This window comes from Nerophis lumbriciformis, linkage group LG30 (assembly GCF_033978685.3).
Source record: "Nerophis lumbriciformis linkage group LG30, RoL_Nlum_v2.1, whole genome shotgun sequence".
Lineage (NCBI taxonomy): Eukaryota > Metazoa > Chordata > Actinopteri > Syngnathiformes > Syngnathidae > Nerophis > Nerophis lumbriciformis.
Window position 1 is genome coordinate 15,394,085 of NC_084577.2, and position 20,456 is coordinate 15,414,540.

At 43.9% G+C, this 20,456-nt stretch overlaps 1 protein-coding gene across 2 annotated transcripts in view; it reads right to left on the reverse strand.

The window, feature by feature from the left end:
- ssh2a (slingshot protein phosphatase 2a) overlaps positions 1-20,456 on the reverse strand; it is a 74,481-nt gene that overhangs the window by 37,153 nt on the left and 16,872 nt on the right. The window contains exon 1 of one of the 2 annotated variants that reach the window (XM_061925626.1): positions 3,794-4,273. The exons of the other annotated variant lie outside the window; for it this stretch is intronic. Coding sequence (XP_061781610.1) covers positions 3,794-3,915 — 122 coding nt within the window. The 5' untranslated portion in view covers positions 3,916-4,273. Of the gene's footprint in view, positions 1-3,793; positions 4,274-20,456 lie in introns of those variants that run through there. 2 annotated transcript variants of the gene reach the window in all.

Here is a 20,456-nt window from a genome sequence, read left to right on the forward strand (position 1 = left end):
AAAGTATGACTAAATGATCCCAACAACGTTATGTAGATCAGATTTTAGGCAAAGTTCACACTGCAGGGTCGGATGTACAATTTGTTTTATTTATTGTTAAATTCGATCTTTTTAGTGGGCGGTCACATCACAAAATTGTTTTTATTTCCAATGTGAATACAATCTGACCCGCATGCGGACAAGACATCATGTTTATGAAAGTAAAAATGGTTTCAATTAGTCTGTCTCAGTACTGGTGCATTTGAAGCAATTTCAAGGATTTCGTGCAATCAATGTCAACATATTCTGAAACCAATTATTGCGCGTAGAATACTAAGAAAGAACAGGACAGGCATTATGGTTCTCACGTTTTTACGGGATACTTTATACTTCGATGTGTGCTTGAAGAGTGTGTCTGCGGCAAGCAGTCAAAGACAAGAGTGGTGGAAATTTCAGAAAAGTTCCTAAAACATTGTTTTCTGCTCCGTTGTCAACTATTCATTTTGTAACCGTCTATTTTGGCGAGTAATTATAACGCTTATCACTTTTTGGTGATGTTCTGGTCGGATGAATGTGACCTGAGCTTGGGAGCCTTCACATTGAGGACGCATCACATATATATATCCGATTTATATCCACATACAAAATAGGCCTGGGGCGGATATGAAAAATTGGGAATTGCACTGTTGACATGGAAATGAAAAAATCTGATACAGGTCGCATATTGGCAAAAAAAATTTGGATTAACTTGCAGTCTGAACACGGAATAACCAAAGATACTCGCATGACCCGTACCCATAAGAAAACATATGATAGGTGACTAATAGGTCCAGCCTGTTCTTCCCAAGACTTAAACATGTACTTTTGTGTGTCACACTACTCCCAAGTGTGTTTTACATGTCATTTAGTGGGACTTAGTCCCATGAACAGCATTCATCCTAATAATTACTGATCCAAACCCTTGTTAACTTTACATCTTTAAGGACATTCTGGGGACCACAGGCATGCTTGTTACAGATGAACTATAAACTAACATTTACCAGTACTATGCACGCACTCAGTGCTATTAAATAACCACAGCTTCCAAGCTGCGATGAAAACAATTGCTCATCAAGACCACCTAACAAGAAGATTATCTTTAAGTGTTGCCAACATCTTGTATAGGTTTTAAACAGATTGCAGTGTAAAAAGTAATTTAAACAATAAACTCCGAGCAGGTTCATGCGTAAAAAACTGTGGAAAAAAAGAATGCAATCAAGGTTGCCCTCAACTTCCCCAAACACAACAGGAGACCTTTTCTCACGCAGAACTCTGCCAACTGCTGACTGCAAGAAAATGTTATGAAACACCGCACAACCAAACAGACCGTAAAGCCACAAAATCGTTTTACTGGAAAAGTGGGTGAAGTTAATTTCATCCCCCTTGTATTGAACTAAAGTAATTCCAACCCTTGACTTTCTTTCTTTTATAAAATAAGTTTAACAGGTCAGCTTTTATATTGATTACATTCATGACTTATTTGGTACGCTGTGACATTCTAATGCAGAGGTACCCAAAGTGTGATACAGGGGTCAAATTTGGACCGCTGAGTCATTTTATTTGGCCCGCCAAAGGGTGACTTCCCAAATTTAAATGCATATTCATACTGACTTATTTCAAGCACACAATCATTGATGGCGTATCACCAGAGCTAACTAGTCGCTGGCTATTGACCACAGCGATCTACACTACCTTATATGCTGTTTATAGTGGTATGGGGCTAGACTATTCACTCGTGGCACTGCTGCACGCTTAAAATCGCTGTGATTAGCCCGTGGTCGATTGACAAATCTTTACTTGGTCCTTGGAGGCAAAAATTTTGGGCATCCCTACTGTAATGAGATGCAATACAATTGCTATTTGCAGTAGATTTGTCCAACATGTGTTAACTAGAAAAATATTAGTCTATTTTGGGGCTACTCAGTGGGTGCTTTTGAACAAGGATCCCCATCTCATGTAGAACAACAAATTAACATACTGCTAAATGACTATTTTGCTGACAGTTGCCAATTAAATCTGAGCACAGAAGCACTTACATTTAAGCATATCAGAATGTACAATTAACTTCAATCATGTGCTGTTTAAGTCACCCATGGGCCAAATCTGGCCCAGGAATGAGACTATACAGGCCCACGAGTCAGTTTGAAAAACTTTAAAGAGTTTTGCAACAGATTTCCATAAACGGCACAGCGCTCCTGTAGAATAGAGAAGGCTATTGTTCTCCAAATTCCGTAACTCTGAAAAATTAGATACCCAAAAATCAAATATCCACTGCAGAGGACGCCGGCGCTATACAAATACTATAGTGCAGTGGTTCTCCAACAAGTATATTTAATATTGTGGCCACTGTAACATAACACCCAATGCACAAACAGAACCAACAATGGCACTTTATATACACAGTACATATTTACAGACTTCTTTGAAGTACCACGAGATTGAGCCCTCGTACCACTAGTGGTACGTGCACCACAGGTTGAGAATCCCTCCAGGCCTTAGCTTTCTGGAAATATGTCTCCTAAGACAATTGAAATAGCCATACTGTACAGTAAAAACCTATCCAATTGTGAGCAAACATGCCCAAATAGTAAGGTTGCAGAAGACAATCGTTCACTTCTGAATCGCAATTTATATTCATCCTGATTCTGAATTGATTCATAATGTTCAGAAATGGATAAACAAATAAAAAAATCAAATAAGAATCTATTTATAACAAGACAATTTTAGGCCACCTCTAAACAACCAGAATAAGCTTTTCTAACCTGTAATCTGTTCTGGAAAAGTTTCATTATAAAGTATAGTACCACTGATAGTCACACACACACTAGGTGTGGTGAAATTACCCTCTGCATTTGACCCATCCCCTTGTTCCACCCCCTGGGAGGTGAGGGGAGCAGGGAGCAGTGAGCAGCAGCGGTGGCCGCGCTCGGGAATCATTTTGGTGATTTAACCCCCAATTCCAACCCTTGATGCTGAGTGCCGAGCAGGGACGTAATGGGTCCCATTTTTATAGTCCTTGGTATGACTCGGCCGGGGTTTGAACTCACGACCTACCAGTCTCAGGGCGGACACCCTAACCACCACACCTGTTATACTTATTATTATACCATTGCACTTATTAGAACAAATTATACATTGCGAGAATCAGTTTGAATCGAGGATCCTGTTGAATCGAGAATTGATTCAGAATCTAATTGTCATCTCAAGAATCGGAATGAATCGTTAGGTGAATTCTGATTCTGAATCGTTCGGTGCCCAAAGATTTACACCACTGCCCAATAGCATCCCAGATCATCTGACATCAATGAAACAATGCCACATGTGTAGACCAGTGAAAAAGTAAAATGACTCATGGCGGCTCTGTACAGAATGTCTCAATAAGGTCAAACAGCAGTGATGGTGATGATGGTGAGGATGATGAGTAAGATCCTGGCTGCGTACATCACCAGGAAGTACTTACACCACTTGTATTGCAAAACTCCTACATACTGTATGTATTGATTGAAACTTTTATTAGTAGATTGCACAGTACAGTACATATTCCGTACAATTGACCACTAAATGGTAACACCCGAATAAGTTTTTCAACTTGTTTAATAAGTCGGGGTCCACGTTAATCAATTCATGGTATCTGGTTCACCAAGACCCAACGTGTCATATACGTTCTGTGCATTCATTCAAAAAACAACTAACATCGTTTTTGATACATTTGTGCATAATGAAACACGCAGAAAACGAAAAAGGTCTTAATTTTGTCACTGAAGAAAAAACTTACAGCTGGTTGATTTGATTATTGGACACCACCGCGTCGTCGCTGAAGTAAGGCACCATCTTCGCCCCGCAGCATGAGCAAAAGCCGACCGCCGACGAGCTGTCGGACACCGCGCCGAGGGTCATGTCGGCGGGTGAGTGCAGCACAAACAAGCAGGGATGGGAGCCGGGGATAGGGCAGGTGTTCTCCGTAGGAGACAAAACTTAAGTGCGCTCAGACACGCGTGGACTCCGCCATGGTAGTAAAGAGGCTACGGACCTAAACAATAGTGTGCTACTCGGTGAAAACAAAAACAAAAGAAAGCCTGGTTTAGAAGTTTATCACACTACACTCCTACTCTCTAATGGCGGACAAAAACTTGAACGAGTTGTCGTTCTAGAACCGGGACATGCTTTGCAGTCATAAGACCGAGCTGGTACCGTCGCCGGCCAGTACAGTACTGAACAAATGACGAGTCCGACTCACTTCCAGTCACAGGAGGGAGAAAGCAGCAGGACACGTGCTTTGTAGGTACCGTGGGAGAGCCAATGGTAAAAGAGGGCGGGACGACAAGCTGGGAGCCAATGACAGCACGACATAGGCGGGAGTAGCGGGGTAGAGCCAATAAGAGGTCGAAGGAGGAGCAACCAGCTTGGCAAAAAGTTCCAATTCTTCAAGTACACCAGCTGGGGGTCAGTTGTCGGGCCAGACATTGCGCGGGCAGGTGATCTTGCTGTTTACATGCTCCTCTCTGCCTGGAAGAGTGTTTCTGTTTATTCACCCGCTCTAGTGTTTGATTGTCAAGTCACAACATGGTTTGCTATAAATAGCAATACTATCTCTCAGTATACATGCACTTGGGACCCTAGAGAGCAGTGTTGTCACTAGTGTTGTTCCGATACCAATATTTTGGTACCGGGACTAAAATGTATTTTGATACTTTTCTAAATAAAGGGGATCACAAAAAATTACATTATTGGATTTATTTTAACAAAACATCTTATGGTACATTAAACATATGTTTCTTATTGCAAGTTTTTCCTTAAATAAAATAGTGAAAATACAAGACAACTTTTCTTTTAGTAGTAAGTAAGCAAACAAAGGTTCCTAATTTAGTCTGCTGACATATGCAGTAACATATTGTGTAATTTATCATTCTAATATTCTGTCAAAATTATTAAAGGGGAACATTATCACCAGACCTATGTAAGCGTCAATATATACCTTGATGTTGCAGGAAAAAAGACCATATATTTTTTTAACCGATTTCCGAACTCTAAATGGGTGAATTTTGGCGAATGAAATGCTTTTCTATTATTCGTTCTCAGAGCGATGACGTTGTGACGTCACATCGGGAAGCAATCCGCCATTTTCTCAAACACATTACAAACACTGAGTCAAATCAGCTCTGTTATTTTCTGTTTTTTCAACTGTTTTCCGTACCTTGGAGACATCATGCCTCGTCGGTGTGTTGTCGGAGGGTGTAACAACACGAACAGGGACGGATTCAAGTTGCACCACTGTAAAGATGCGAAAGTGGCAAGAAATTGGACGTTTGTTCCGCACACTTTACCGACGAAAGCTATGCTACGACAGAGATGGCAAGAATGTGTGGATATCCTGCGACACTCAAAGCAGATGCATTTCCAACGATAAAGTCAAAGAAATCTGCCGCCAGACCCCCATTGAATCTGCCGGAGTGTGTGAGCAATTCAGGGACAAAGGGCCTCGGTAGCACGGCAAGAAATGGCGGCAGTTTGTTCCCGCAGACGAGCGAGCTAAACCCCCTGGATGTCTTGGCTCACACCGTCCCTTATGCCACCGAAGATGATCAAGAGAAGAATATCGACCCTAGCTTCCCTGGCCTGCTGACATCAACTCCAAAACTGGACAGATCAGCTTTCAGGAAAAGAGAGCGAATGAGGGTATGTCTACAGAAGATATTAATTGATGAAAATTGGGCTGTCTGCACTCTCAAAGTGCATGTTGTTGCCAAATGTATTTCATATGCTGTAAACCTAGTTCATAGTTGTTAGTTTCCTTTAATGCCAAACAAACACATACCAATCGTTGGTTAGAAGGCGATCGCCGAATTCGTCCTCGCTTTCTCCCGTGTCGCTGGCTGTCGTGTCGTTTTCGTCGGTTTCGCTTGCATACGGTTCAAACCGATATGGCTCAATAGCTTCAGTTTCTTCTTCAATTTCCTTTTCGCTACCTGCCTCCACACTACAACCATCCGTTTCAATACATGCGTAATCTGTTGAATCGCTTAAGCCGCTGAAATCAGAGTCTGAATCCGAGCTAATGTCGCTATAGCTTGCTGTTCTATGCGCCATGTTTGTTTGTGTTGGCATCACTATGTGACGTCACAGGAAAATGGACAGGTGTGTATAACGATGGTTAAAATCAGGCACTTCAAAGCTTTTTTTAGGGATATTGCGTGATGGGTAAAATTTTGAAACAAACTTCGAAAAATAAAATAAGCCACTGGGAACTGATTTTTAATGGTTTTAACCCTTCTGAAATTGTGATAATGTTCCCCTTTAAGGACAAGTAGCGGAAAATTAATTATTAATCTACTTGTTCATTTACTGTTAACATCTGCTTACTTTCTCTTTTAACATGTTTTATCTACACTTCTGTTAAAATGTAATAATCACTTGATATTAAAGTACCACTGATAGTCACACACACACTAGGTGTGGTGAAATTACCCTCTGTATTTGACCCATCCCCTTGTTCCAGGGGAGGCGAGGTGAGGGGGGCAGTGAGCAGCAGCGGTGGCCGCGCTCGGGAATCATTTTGGTGATTTAACCCCCAATTCAAACCCTTGATGCGGAGTGCCAAGCAGGGAGGTAATGGGTCCCATTTTTATAGTGTTTGGTATGACTTGAACTCACGACCTAACGATTTCAGGGCAGACACTCTAACCACAAGGACACTGAGCAGGCATTCTTCTGTTGTTTGGATGCCTTACATTAGTTTTGGATGATACCACAAATTTAGGTATCAATGCGATACCAAGTCGTTACAGGATCATACATTGGTCATATTCAAAGTCCACATGTGTCCAGGGACATATTTCCTGAGTTTATAAACATAATATGAATTTTAAAAAAACGAAAGAAGATGTTTTGATGCCAAAAAATATCAATGTAATCATAGTAGTATTGACTAGATACGCTTCTGTACTTGGTATCATTACAGTGGATGTAAAGTGTATATTCAACAATGGCCTTTGTTTACATTTTGACGCCAGTGAGCTACGGTGTGTAGTGAAGCCAGTTTGGCTATTCCTCGTCCTGCACGGATGATACTTGTAAGAAACATACTTTATTTGTCACCATGGAGGCGAAGATTAGTGATTTAGAAGTAGCTAAAACACTGCCGACTGCGGCTGGACTTTAGCTGCTCGCTAGCTAGCCTTGTCTTAAAGCACCTCTTCCTGACGGCGTTTCAGTGTTATAGCTTCATCTTTATTGTTAGCTGGACCGGCACTTTTTTGAGGCGGTATAGTACCGAATATGACTCATTAGTATCACGGTACTATACTAATACCAGTATACCGTACAGCTCTAGTTGCCATAATACCTGAATTTGAGTAGGTGATTCCGAAACCAATGAATTTATACGATTAACGACACTTATTCGATACCACCATTAACAAAATAAAACAACTGAACCCATTTTCTTTTATTCACTACTTTAGTGAAAATGGTGTCAAGTGTTTAAGATCACTGTGCTCCAATATATTTCTGCACATAATTCAAATTGCAGTAATTGCTGTCAAAAGGTAACTATCATTCTCTCCATTTTCTACAGCTTGTCCCTCTCTGGGTCACGAAGGTGGCTGGAGCCTATCCCAGCTGCATTCAAGCAGAAAGTGGGGTACACCCTGGACAAGTCGCCACCTCGCCGCAGGGCCAACACAGATAGACTACCAATCACACTCACAGTCACCTCATAAAATACAAAATGTTGAGGGGCTGGAAAGCTTTTTGTAATTTAAAACAATATTTTATCAACATGATATACTGTATGGCCGTACTCACACTAGGCCAGTACTTCTCAATGAAACATGTCAGTCCTAGTGGGGAGTAAAAAAATAATAGCAAATCACTCCATACTTGCCAACCTTGAGACCTCCGTGTTTCGGGAATTGGCGGTGGGTGGTGAGGGGGGAGGGGGCGTGATTAAGAGGGGAGGAGTATATTTACAGCTAGAATTCACCAAGTCAAGTATTTCATATATATATATATATATATATATATAGGAAATACTTGACTTTCAGTGAATTCTAGCTATAAATATATATTTATTTTATTGTGTATATATATATATACACAGGTAAAAGCCAGTAAATTAGAATATTTTGAAAAACTTGATTTATTTCAGTAATTGCATTCTAAAGGTGTAACTTGTACATTATATTTATTCATTGCGCACAGACTGATGCATTCAAATGTTTATTTCATTTAATTTTGATGATTTGAAGTGGCAACAAATGAAAATCCAAAATTCCGTGTGTCACAAAATTAGAATATTACTTAAGGCTAATACAAAAAAGGGATTTTTAGAAATGTTGGCCAACTGAAAAGTATGAAAATGAAAAATATGAGCATGTACAATACTCAATACTTGGTTGGAGCTCCTTTTGCCTCAATTACTGCGTTAATGCGGCGTGGCATGGAGTCGATGAGTTTCTGGCACTGCTCAGGTGTTATGAGAGCCCAGGTTGCTCTGATAGTGGCCTTCAACTCTTCTGCGTTTTTGGGTCTGGCATTCTGCATCTTCCTTTTCACAATACCCCACAGATTTTCTATGGGGCTAAGGTCAGGGGAGTTGGCGGGCCAATTTAGAACAGAAATACCATGGTCCGTAAACCAGGCACGGGTAGATTTTGCGCTGTGTGCAGGCGCCAAGTCCTGTTGGAACTTGAAATCTCCATCTCCATAGAGCAGGTCAGCAGCAGGAAGAATGAAGTGCTCTAAAACTTGCCGGTAGACGGCTGCGTTGACCCTGGATCTCAGGAAACAGAGTGGACCGACACCAGCAGATGACATGGCACCCCAAACCATCACCCAACCATGCAAATTTTGCATTTCCTTTGGAAATCGAGGTCCCAGAGTCTGGAGGAAGACAGGAGAGGCACAGGATCCACGTTGCCTGAAGTCTAGTGTAAAGTTTCCACCATCAGTGATGGTTTGGGGTGCCATGTCATCTGCTGGTGTCGGTCCACTCTGTTTCCTGAGATCCAGTGTCAACGCAGCCGAGTTGAAGGCCACTATCAGAGCAACCTGGGCTCTCATAACACCTGAGCAGTGCCAGAAACTCATCGACTCCATGCCACGCCGCATTAACGCAGTAATTGAGGCAAAAGGAGCTCCAACCAAGTATTGAGTATTGTACATGCTCATATTTTTCATTTTCATACTTTTCAGTTGGCCAACATTTCTAAAAATCCCTTTTTTGTATTAGCCTTAAGTAATAAACTAAAATGTTACTACCATGTTAGCACTGCAAGCTGACATAGCCATGCTATAGTTTTGCTTCTGAGGCCCATTAATGTTAAATGAAGAGTAAATACTTGAGATTATGGTGCAGATTCCATGCCTGGTTCAGTCCCTGCTTTCTTTTCTGCCCAGGACTGAAACTTGAGTCGTCCACCATAAGAGACGAGAGCGCGAGCTACCAAGCTAAAAGCCTAAGTATCAATTCAGTAACCAGCACTGCTACTAAGGTTGTCAGGGAGTGAGGTTTACCAACATACACTTGGCGCAGCCACACTGGCAAGCCTGCCTTACACCTGTCTACACCCAACACTGAAGATAGCACTTTGTAAAGTGTTCTTGGCTGCAGTTTTCCAAAGCTGAGTTTATGCTGAGGAAGATCTGTTATACGTGGAAAAAAAATAAATACATTTTTGTAAATCTCTAGGTTTGTCAGCAATTGGCCAGAAAAATCCCAAGGGAAAAAACAATAACACACTGTGCGATGAAAATCTTGTCCTGAGAATTCTGTTGTTCGTATCGAGGTCCTGCAGGGTCAATGAACTGCTTGTTACAAGCTAATGTAATAAAAGCAGTTTAATCTGCATGAGTTTTTGGTTTGCCCCTGAGATGACTTGTATCCTCTCCATACCCAAATCTTGTGCTTGTGTTACATAAGGAACAAACCACATGTGAAAGAGGGCGCAAGAGTCAACCACACTAGGCTGACTGATGCAGTGGAATGTGACTCAATTAGAGATGATCATGAACTTGTCTTGTCAAGGAGGTCTTGGTAGGGGAATCAACTTTCAAATTAAGCCAGAACACATGGCGTAAACTAACTGGCTCAATCTTAAAAAAAAGGTTGTTTAACATTATTTTATTAGCTCATAAAAATGTTGTTTATCTTGCAACAACGAAAACATCTTTAACACAATACAACCTGTCAACAATTTGAAACAGTGTAAAAACAACCACCTCATATTTTCACCAGCATGTGATCCGACTGTTGTAGGACAAAGTTTAAAAAGTTTGCTGTTTCTAACAGACGGTGTAAAATTGAAGAATAATTGCTTCCTAAAGCAGCTTGATTCTGTTTCAACTAGTTTAATTATTCCATTATATGACTATTATTGTTCTCCCATTAAAGGATTAAAGATATTTTGTCAAATGCCAGTCTCTATGTTAGAATAGCTACTTGTAATGTAGTAATATAAATAATTAGTTTAATTGAACTGAATAATTTTATTTTTGCATGAATTGACTTTTACTTAAATTGGATAAAACAAAACACATCACATAGTGCCATGCACGCAAGCCTCATCTGTTTCCACTCACCCAACAATCCTTTTGGCTTACACACTTTTTAACTCAATTGTGTAATCCAGGTCTCAACGTGAGTGTTATGTCATCTCTCTGAAATGGATATTTGTTTATGAGAATTCAGCATTTTAAGCATTAGTTCTGCTTGACTTTGTTATGAAATGTTAAAAAAACAACTGTGGCCTTTGGAAGCCATGCATTTGCTTACACATTCACAGAGCATGTAATAGATTATTTATCCATCCAGTCAATGCAAAAATCAGACAAAGTCTAGTAACGGTTTCTTATAGAAACAAAGAAGCCCTAAACCTCCTTCCTGAGAGCTCTCACCATTTAAAATATAGAATAAATCAGTAAAAGCATAACTAATACAAACAGCTACTATAATCTATTAAACACTGTTTCTATTGTACCTATATTACTTAAAGTGTTTGCAAAATGTCAACCTTGATAAGTCATGAGTAATGTGGATATTGAAACCTGGACTGGACATGTGTCCTGCTCAGCGCCAAACTGATTACATCACAAACACACCAACACCTGCACTGCTGCCGTCACACTACACTCCACCTTGTCTCACCTTCCTATGAACAACTGTTGCATCACAATGAAGGTTTGCTTTCTCATGCTCGCACACAGCCCAAACAGCTGCTCTGATGCTTTAGTCATGAGGTTCCGTTTAGCGTGGTCAAATGAACTGGCCTTTTGGTGGGAACCTGGATTGCGGGCTGGTAACATGAGAGGGCGGTTGTTTTGATGTTGTGATGCTGAACTGTGGAACATTTATACAACAGGAATCTGAGAAAAAGGAACAGACAAAAGGAGATCAAAGAGCTGAAGCTGGAGCCTAAAATTCTTAAGCCCCTTTTCCACCTCAGGACCTTTACCATAGAAACAGGAACAGGTTCACAATTCGGTTACTGATAATTTTTCAGGGCCAAAATAAAGCCTTTGGTGCAGCTCATCAAAAAAGTACCCAGTAAACTTTTGATGGCATTTGCAATGCTGAACATATCAGATTGGGTGACTACTGTACATTGGGGGTTTTATTTCACTGCCTTGGTATAGTCCAATCATGAGCATTGCTTCTGTGTTGTCGTCAGCCTGATTTCCATGAATATTCCGGGGACGTTGCTGCTGTGCAAATGTAAGACACAATGGACCAAAGGTACCTTTTTAGTTGCAATGACCACAAATAACGCTCCCAGGACTTTATGGGCCTTGATGAGGTGGCGACTTGTCCAGGGTGTACCCCGCCTTCTGCCCGATTGTAGCTGAGATAGACTCCAGTGCCCCCCGCGACCCCAAAAGGGAATAAGCGGTAGAAAATGGATGGATGGATGGATGTTCTCAGATTGTGCAGCCTTAAATGCCTGGTTTCTCAGGAGCTTTCTCAAAAAAATGCAATAGAAGTTGCTGTGTTTATTGGTGTTTGTTGCCATAAAATTGTGATCACAGCATCTTTTGCTAAAGATTACTAAACAAAGCAAACATTTTATAATCTCATGAGACATACTTATGAAATGACACTTGCTACGGTGAAGTACGTCCCTGCTCTATTTTATGTATTATCCCTTGAAAACATATACTGCAATAGAACTTTTATTATTGACTGTTTATGCACATACGCCTATAATAGACATTTTCAATATGTTATTGCCCCAACGTTCTTGGCTGTCTGTGTGAAACAGCCTGCCTTTTTGCCTGCTGTTGACGTTTGCTCTCTGAGCTGCCACCTTAACGTGGTAGAGGAGTTTGCGTGTCCCAATGATCCTAGGAGCTATGTTGTCCGGTAAGGTCTGGTAAGGTCTCCCAAGACAAACTGGTCCAAGGTGAGGGATCGGACAAAGAGCAGCTCGAAGACCTCAATGAAGAAAACGAAAAAGAAACCCAGATTTCCCTTGCCTGGACGCGGGTCACCGGGGCCCCCCTCTGGAGCCAGGCCCGGAGGTGGGGCACGATGGCGAGCGCCTGGTGGCCGGGCCTGTCCCCATGGGGCCCGGCCAGGCAGAGCCCGAAGAGGCAACGTGGGTCCCCCCTCCTATGGGCTCACCACCCATAGCAGGGGTCATAGAGGTCGGGTGCGATGTGAGCTGGGCGGAAGCCGAGGGCAGGGCACTTGGCGGTCCGATCCTCGGCTACAGAAGCTAGCTCTTGGGACGTGGAACGTCACCTCGCTGGGGGGGAAGGAGCCTGAGCTAGTGCGCGAGGTGGAGAAGTTCCGGCTAGATATAGTCGGACTCACTTCGACGCACAGCAAGGGCTCTGGAACCAGTTCTCTCGAGAGGGGATGGACTCTCTTCCACTCTGGCGTTGCCGGCAGTGAGAGGCGACGGGCTGGGGTGGCAATTCTTGTTTCCCCCCCGGCTCAGAGCCTGCACGTTGGAGTTCAACCCGGTGGACGAGAGGGTAGCTTCCCTCCGCCTTCGGGTGGGGGCACGGGTCCTGACTGTGGTTTGCGCTTACGCGCCAAACCGCAGCTCAGAGTACCCACCCTTTTTGGATTCACTCGAGGGAGTACTTGAGAGTGCTCCCCCGGGTGATTCCCTCGTTCTACTGGGGGACTTCAATGCTCATGTTGGCAGCGACAGTGAAACCTGGAGAGGCGTGATTGGGAAGAATGGCTGCCCGGATCTGAACCCGAGCGGTGTTTTGTTATTGGACTTTTGTGCCCGTCACAGATTGTCCATAACGAACACCATGTTCAAACATAAGGGTGTCCATATGTGCATTGGCACCAGGACACCCTAGGCCGCAGTTCCATGATCGACTTTGTAGTTGTGTCATCGGATTTGCAGCCTCATGTTTTGGACACTCGGGTGAAGAGAGGGGCGGAGCTTTCTACCGATCACTACCTGGTGGTGAGTTGGCTGCGATGGTGGGGGAGGATGCCGGACAGACTTGGCAGGCCCAAACGCATTGTGAGGGTTTGCTGGGAACGTCTGGCAGAGTCTCCTGTCAGAGAGAGTTTCAATTCCCACCTCCGGAAGAACTTTGAACATGTCACGAGGGAGGTGCTGGACATTGAGTCCGAATGGACCATGTTCCGCGCCTCTATTGTCGAGGCGGCTGATTGGAGCTGTGGCCGCAAGGTAGTTGGTGCTTGTCATGGCGGTAATCCTAGAACCCGTTGGTAGACACCGGCGGTGAGGGATGCCGTCAAGCTGAAGAAGGAGTCCTATCGGGTTCTTTTGGCTCATTGGACTCCTGAGGCAGCGGACAGGTACAGACAGGCCAAGCGGTGTGCGGCTTCAGCGGTCGCAGAGGCAAAAACTCGGACATGGGAGGAGTTCGGTGAGGCCATGGAAAACGAATTCCGGACGGCTTCGAAGCAATTCTGGACCACCATCCGCCGCCTCAGGAAAGGGAAGCAGTGCACTATCAACACCGTGTATGGCGAGGATGGTGTTCTGCTGACCTCGACTGCGGATGTTGTGGATCGGTGGAGGGAATACTTCGAAGACCTCCTCAATCCCACCAACACGTCTTCCTATGAGGAAGCAGTGCCTGGGGAGTCTGTGGTGGGCTCTCCTATTTCTGGGGCTGAGGTTGCTGAGGTATTTAAAAGGCTCCTCGGTGGCAAGGCCCCGGGGGTAGATGAGATCCGCCCGGAGTTCCTTAAGGCTCTGGATACTGTGGGGCTGTCTTGGTTGACAAGACTCTGCAGCATTGCGTGGACATCGGGGGTGGTACCACTGGATTGGCAGACCGGGGTGGTGGTTCCTCTCTTTAAGAAGGGGAACCGGAGGGTGTGTTCTAACTATCGTGGGATCACACTCCTCAGCCTTCCCGGTAAGGTCTATTCAGGTGTACTGGAGAGGAGGCTACGCCGGATAGTCGAACCTCGGATTCAGGAGGAACAGTGTGGTTTTCGTCCTGGTCGTGGAACTGTGGACCAGCTCTATACTCTCGGCAGGGTCCTTGAGGGTGCATGGGAGTTTGCCCAACCAGTCTACATGTGTTTTGTGGACTTGGAGAAGGCATTCGACCGTGTCCCTCGGGAAGTCCTGTGGGGAGTGCTCAGAGAGTATGGGGTATCGGACTGTCTGATTGTGGCAGTCCGTTCCCTGTATGATCAGTGCCAGAGCTTGGTCCGCATTGCCGGTAGTAAGTCGGACACGTTTCCAGTGAGGGTTGGACTCCGCCAAGGCTGCTCTTTGTCACCAATTCTGTTCATAACTTTTATGGAGAGAATTTCTAGGCGCAGTCAAGGCGTTGAGGGGTTCTGGTTTGGTGGCTGCAGGATTAGGTCTCTGCTTTTTGCACATGATGTGGTCCTGATGGCTTCATCTGGCCAGGATCTTCAGCTCTCACTGGATCGGTTCGCAGCTGAGTGTGAAGCGACTGGGATGAGAATCAGCACCTCCAAGTCCGAGTCCATGGTTCTCGCCCGGAAAAGGGTGGAGTGCCATCTCCGGGTTGGGGAGGAGATCTTGCCCCAAGTGGAGGAGTTCAAGTACCTCGGAGTCTTGTTCACGAGTGAGGGAAGAGTGGATCGTGAGATCGACAGGCGGATCGGTGCGGCGTCTTCAGTAATGCGGACGCTGTATCGATCCGTTGTGGTGAAGAAGGAGCTGAGCCGGAAGGCAAAGCTCTCAATTTACCGGTCGATCTACGTTCCCATCCTCACCTATGGTCATGAGCTTTGGGTTATGACCGAAAGGACAAGATCACGGGTACAAGCGGCCGAAATGAGTTTCCTCCGCCGGGTGGCGGGGCTCTCCCTTAGAGATAGGGTGAGAAGCTCTGCCATCCGGGAGGAGCTCAAAGTAAAGCCGCTGCTCCTCCACATCGTGAGGAGCCAGATGAGGTGGTTCGGGCATCTGGTCAGGATGCCACCCGAACGCCTCCCTAGGGAGGTGTTTAGGGCACGTCCGACCGGTAGGAGGCCGCGGGGAAGACCCAGGACACGTTGGGAAGACTATGTCTCCCGGCTGGCCTAGGAACGCCTCGGGGTCCCACAGGAAGAGCAGGACGAAGTGGCTGGGGAGAGGGAAGTCTGGGCTTCCCTGCTTAGGCTGCTGCCCCCGCGACCCGACCTCGGATAAGCGGAAGAAGATGGATGGATGGATGGATATTGCCCCAACGTTCTTGGCTGTCTGTGTGAAACAGCCTGCCTTTTTGCCTGCTGTTGACGTTTGTGTTTGAGAAGCTACTTAGGGACAAATGTGATTGGTGATAACAAGGACAATTGCCCCAAATTTTTGGGGAGGCTGCGGTGATTGGGGAAAATTTCAACACAGCACATAATTTGCGGGCATTTGTTGAATTCACAAGAATTGGTGCGATCATAACATTGTAAAATACTGGGCGTTTTTACAATTACGAATAACATACGTTTCTAAACATTTGGTGAAAAAGGGGGTTTAAATTTGCTGCTTATCATGAATTAGGTATTTTTGGTCAACGTGAATCAATCTGTAAGAATTTAATTTAAAGCTGCACTAAGTTAGAAACCAACCTTTATAAAATATTTTCATAACTTTTGGGATGATAAATCGACCTACAAATAGTTTAATGATACCTCTGTCATGGCCTGAGGGGGTCTTTCAATGGCACTTAGCAATTTTGAGGAGGGTGGCAGGAACCCTGCCACAAAAAAAAATACAAATGTGCTGACTTGCTTTAATGGCATATGTCACTTCCCCTTTTCCCATTTGTTAAAAAAAACAAAAGTCGATGCGAACGCCTACGTGCCGCCAAAAAACTAAAAGAAGAACGCCTTCGTGCAATTACTGCTATCATGGCAAAAGCTACAAAACAACCAAAGAAACGAAAAGTTTTGTCTGAGGAGGCAAAAAGAAAAAAAAAGGGAGGCTATAACCCGGATAAAAGAACAATTAAGGATCAAATTTGGCTCGGCTTTCACTCGCTAGATGCACAAACAGAGCCTTGCTAGTGGGTAGTGAGAAGCACCGCAAGGTAACAAAATTTAGAAGGAACAAAAGATAATTGCAAAACCAAATGTGTCGGGGTGGGAATATTTCGACTTCAAACATAATGAGCAAGATGAGACCATCATCACAAACTAACAAGCTTAGTTTTCTGGAAAGTTATGGCAACAAAAAAAGACAAAAAGACACACAACCTGACCTATCACTTTTAACAGTGGAAAAACTGCTCTTCATGATGTTCAGTATTTATTCAAGTGCAACTTTTGCAAACGGAAATTGAGAGTCCATTTTATTAGTATTGTTTAAGTTAAAGTAAAGTACCAATGATTGTCCCACACACACTAGGTGTGGTGAAATTTGTCCTCTGCATTTGACCCATCCCCTTGTTCACCCCCTGGGAGGTGAGGGGAGCAGTGGGCAGCAGCAGTGGCCGCGCCCGGGAATCATTTTTGGTGATTTAACCCCCAATTCCAACCCTTGATGCTGAGTGTCAAGCAGGGAGGTAATGGGTCCCATTTTTATAGTCTTTGGTATGACTCTGCCGGGGTTTGAACTCACAACTAGGGATGTCCCGATCCGATATTTGGATCGGATCGGCTGCCGATATTTGCCAAAAATTGCGTAGTTTTAAAAAAAACTCCGGTCCGTGTTTTCCAACGCACCGATTTAAATAATACATTCCACTTTTCTGCTGCTCCGTAATTTCCGTTCCGCATTTTCCAGCACACCTTCAACACATCCACACGTCTGTGAATTCTCACGCAGTTGCTTTTAGCTGCTGGCATTACATGACAGGCTCTTCTCACTCTTTCCTGTGTCTCCCTCTCACAGACAGCAAGTGCACCTTCTTACACACGTCACATACTGTCACGTCATACGTCACATACTGTCACGTCATACGTGTTTAGGGCACGTCCGACCGGTAGGAGGCCGCGGGGAAGACCCAGGACACGTTGGGAAGACTATGTCTCCCGGCTGGCCTAGGAACGCCTCGGGGTCCCACAGGAAGAGCTGGACGAAGTGGCTGGGGAGAGGGAAGTCTGGGCTTCCCTGCTTAGGCTGCTGCCCCCGTGACCCGACCTCGGATAAGCGGAAGAAGATGGATGGATGGATGGATATTGCCCCAACGTTCTTGGCTGTCTGTGTGAAACAGCCTGCCTTTTTGCCTGCTGTTGACGTTTGTGTTTGAGAAGCTACTTAGGGACAAATGTGATTGGTGATAACAAGGACAATTGCCCCAAATTTTTGGGGAGGCTGCGGTGATTGGGGAAAATTTCAACACAGCACATAATTTGCGGGCATTTGTTGAATTCACAAGAATTGGTGCGATCATAACATTGTAAAATACTGGGCGTTTTTACAATTACGAATAACATACGTTTCTAAACATTTGGTGAAAAAGGGGGTTTAAATTTGCTGCTTATCATGAATTAGGTATTTTTGGTCAACGTGAATCAATCTGTAAGAACTTAATTTAAAGCAGCACTAAGTTAGAAACCAACCTTTATAAAATATTTTCATAACTTTTGGGATGATAAATCGACCTACAAATAGTTTAATGATACCTCTGTCATGGTCTGGCACTTAGCAATTTTGAGGAGGGTGGCAGGAACCCTGCCACAAAAAAAAATACAAATGTGCTGACTTGCTTTAATGGCATATGTCACTTCCCCTTTTCCCATTTGTTAAAAAAAACAAAAGTCGATGCGAACGCCTACGTGCCACCAAAAAACTAAAAGAAGAACGCCTTCGTGCAATTACTGCTATCATGGCAAAAGCTACAAAACAACCAAAGAAACGAAAAGTTTTGTCTGAGGAGGCAAAAAGAAAAAAAAAGGGAGGCTATAACCCGGATAAAAGAACAATTAAGGATCAAATTTGGCTCGGCTTTCACTCGCTGGCGTGAGCTCAAAGATGACGAAGGATTTTCGGCCGATGCCGCCTTAGCTCTGTTTCTGCTAAACCCGAAAGGGACTTTCGATGCTTAATTAAAAATGATAAGGTCAATGTTAGCTATTGGAAATTTGCGTGGTAGCCATAAATGGCCACCAGTGTGATAGTTTGCAGTGCTACACTGACACGACCAACCACGCAACAAACTCAAAAGTACTGTAAAAAGAAAAAACAATGCGATAACTGCAAACTGCAAATATAAAGTTTGAGGAAAATATTTAGGTTTCTATTGTGGAAACATCAGTAATACTGAATCATTGTGGTATTATTGTGTCAGTTTGACGCTATATGCGCTAGTCCTCAAGGAAATGTGGTCTTCCTCCGAGCAAATCACTACCGTTTTGGTCCACTGGCGCCTTAATCAACCTAAACTGAAAGTTCTTAAGTGGGGCTTTATGGAATGGAGGGTCATAAGTTTGAAATCCACTATGAATTAAAATATGAACCTATCAGCACACCTGGGCCAATGATCAATAAATCAAACGATAAATGAAAATTAACTTGCTAATTTTTCCATGTCCGCGTGTGTTTGTTTTCTTTGTCTGGCGCTTCCAAACAGGGTGCAATAGGGTTCACTCTGTGCATCACTCTCAGAACCTGAGCGCATTTGTTCAAAAGCAGAATTAAATGAACAGCGTGAACCCTCTCCTCAGTCATCCATGAATGACCATGAATTACCATGAATTGATTTACGTGGACCCCGACTTAAACAAGTTGAAAAACTTATTCGGGTGTTACCATTTAGTGGTCAATTGTACGGAATATGTACTGTACTGTGCAATCTACTAATAGATTCAATTAATCCACTCTTTGTCTCTGTTGGTGGAGGCAGGGCCGCTAGCTTACTTCCTTTACAGGATGCACAAACAGAGCCTTGCTAGTGGGTAGTGAGAAGCACCGCAAGGTAACAAAATTTAGAAGGAACAAAAGATAATTGCAAAACCAAATGTGTCGGGGTGGGAATATTTCGACTTCAAACATAATGAGCAAGATGAGACCATCATCACAAACTAACAAGCTTAGTTTTCTGGAAAGTTATGGCAACAAAAAAAGACAAAAAGACACACAACCTGACCTATCACTTTTAACAGTGGAAAAACTGCTCTTCATGATGTTCAGTATTTATTCAAGTGCAACTTTTGCAAACGGAAATTGAGAGTCCATTTTATTAGTATTGTTTAAGTTAAAGTAAAGTACCAATGATTGTCCCACACACACTAGGTGTGGTGAAATTTGTCCTCTGCATTTGACCCATCCCCTTGTTCACCCCCTGGGAGGTGAGAGGAGCAATGGGCAGCAGCAGTGGCCGCGCCCGGGAATCATTTTTGGTGATTTAACCCCCAATTCCAACCCTTGATGCTGAGTGTCAAGCAGGGAGGTAATAGGTCCCATTTTTATAGTCTTTGGTATGACTCTGCCGGGGTTTGAACTCACAACTAGGGATGTCCCGATCCGATATTTGGATTGGATCGGCTGCCGATATTTGCCAAAAATTGCGTAGTTTAAAAAAAAACTCCGGTCCGTGTTTTCCAACGCACCGATTTAAATAATACATTCCACTTTTCTGCTGCTCCGTAATTTACGTTCCGCATTTTCCAGCACACCTTCAACACATCCACACGTCTGTGAATTCTCACGCAGTTGCTTTTAGCTGCTGGCATTACATGACAGGCTCTTCTCACTCTTTCCTGTGTCTCCCTCTCACAGACAGCAAGTGCACCTTCTTACACACGTCACATACTGTCACGTCATACGTCACATACTGTCACGTCATACGTCACATACGTATACGTCCTCCCCGAGCAGAGAGGTAGCAGCATGGCTAACGTTAGCTGTGATGCTAGCGCAGCCGTGGGAGCAACGCTCCCTCTAAGGTGCTCGCCTGTGTAATTGCGCACTGTTTAAGCGTCCTCTGCGCATAGCAAATCTATGACAGAGAAAAGAGAAAACAGTTTTCGTCATCATTGTTCAAATATTGTGACGTCTGTCGAGACGCTTATCTCCATTCGGTGCCACACGTCCACACCA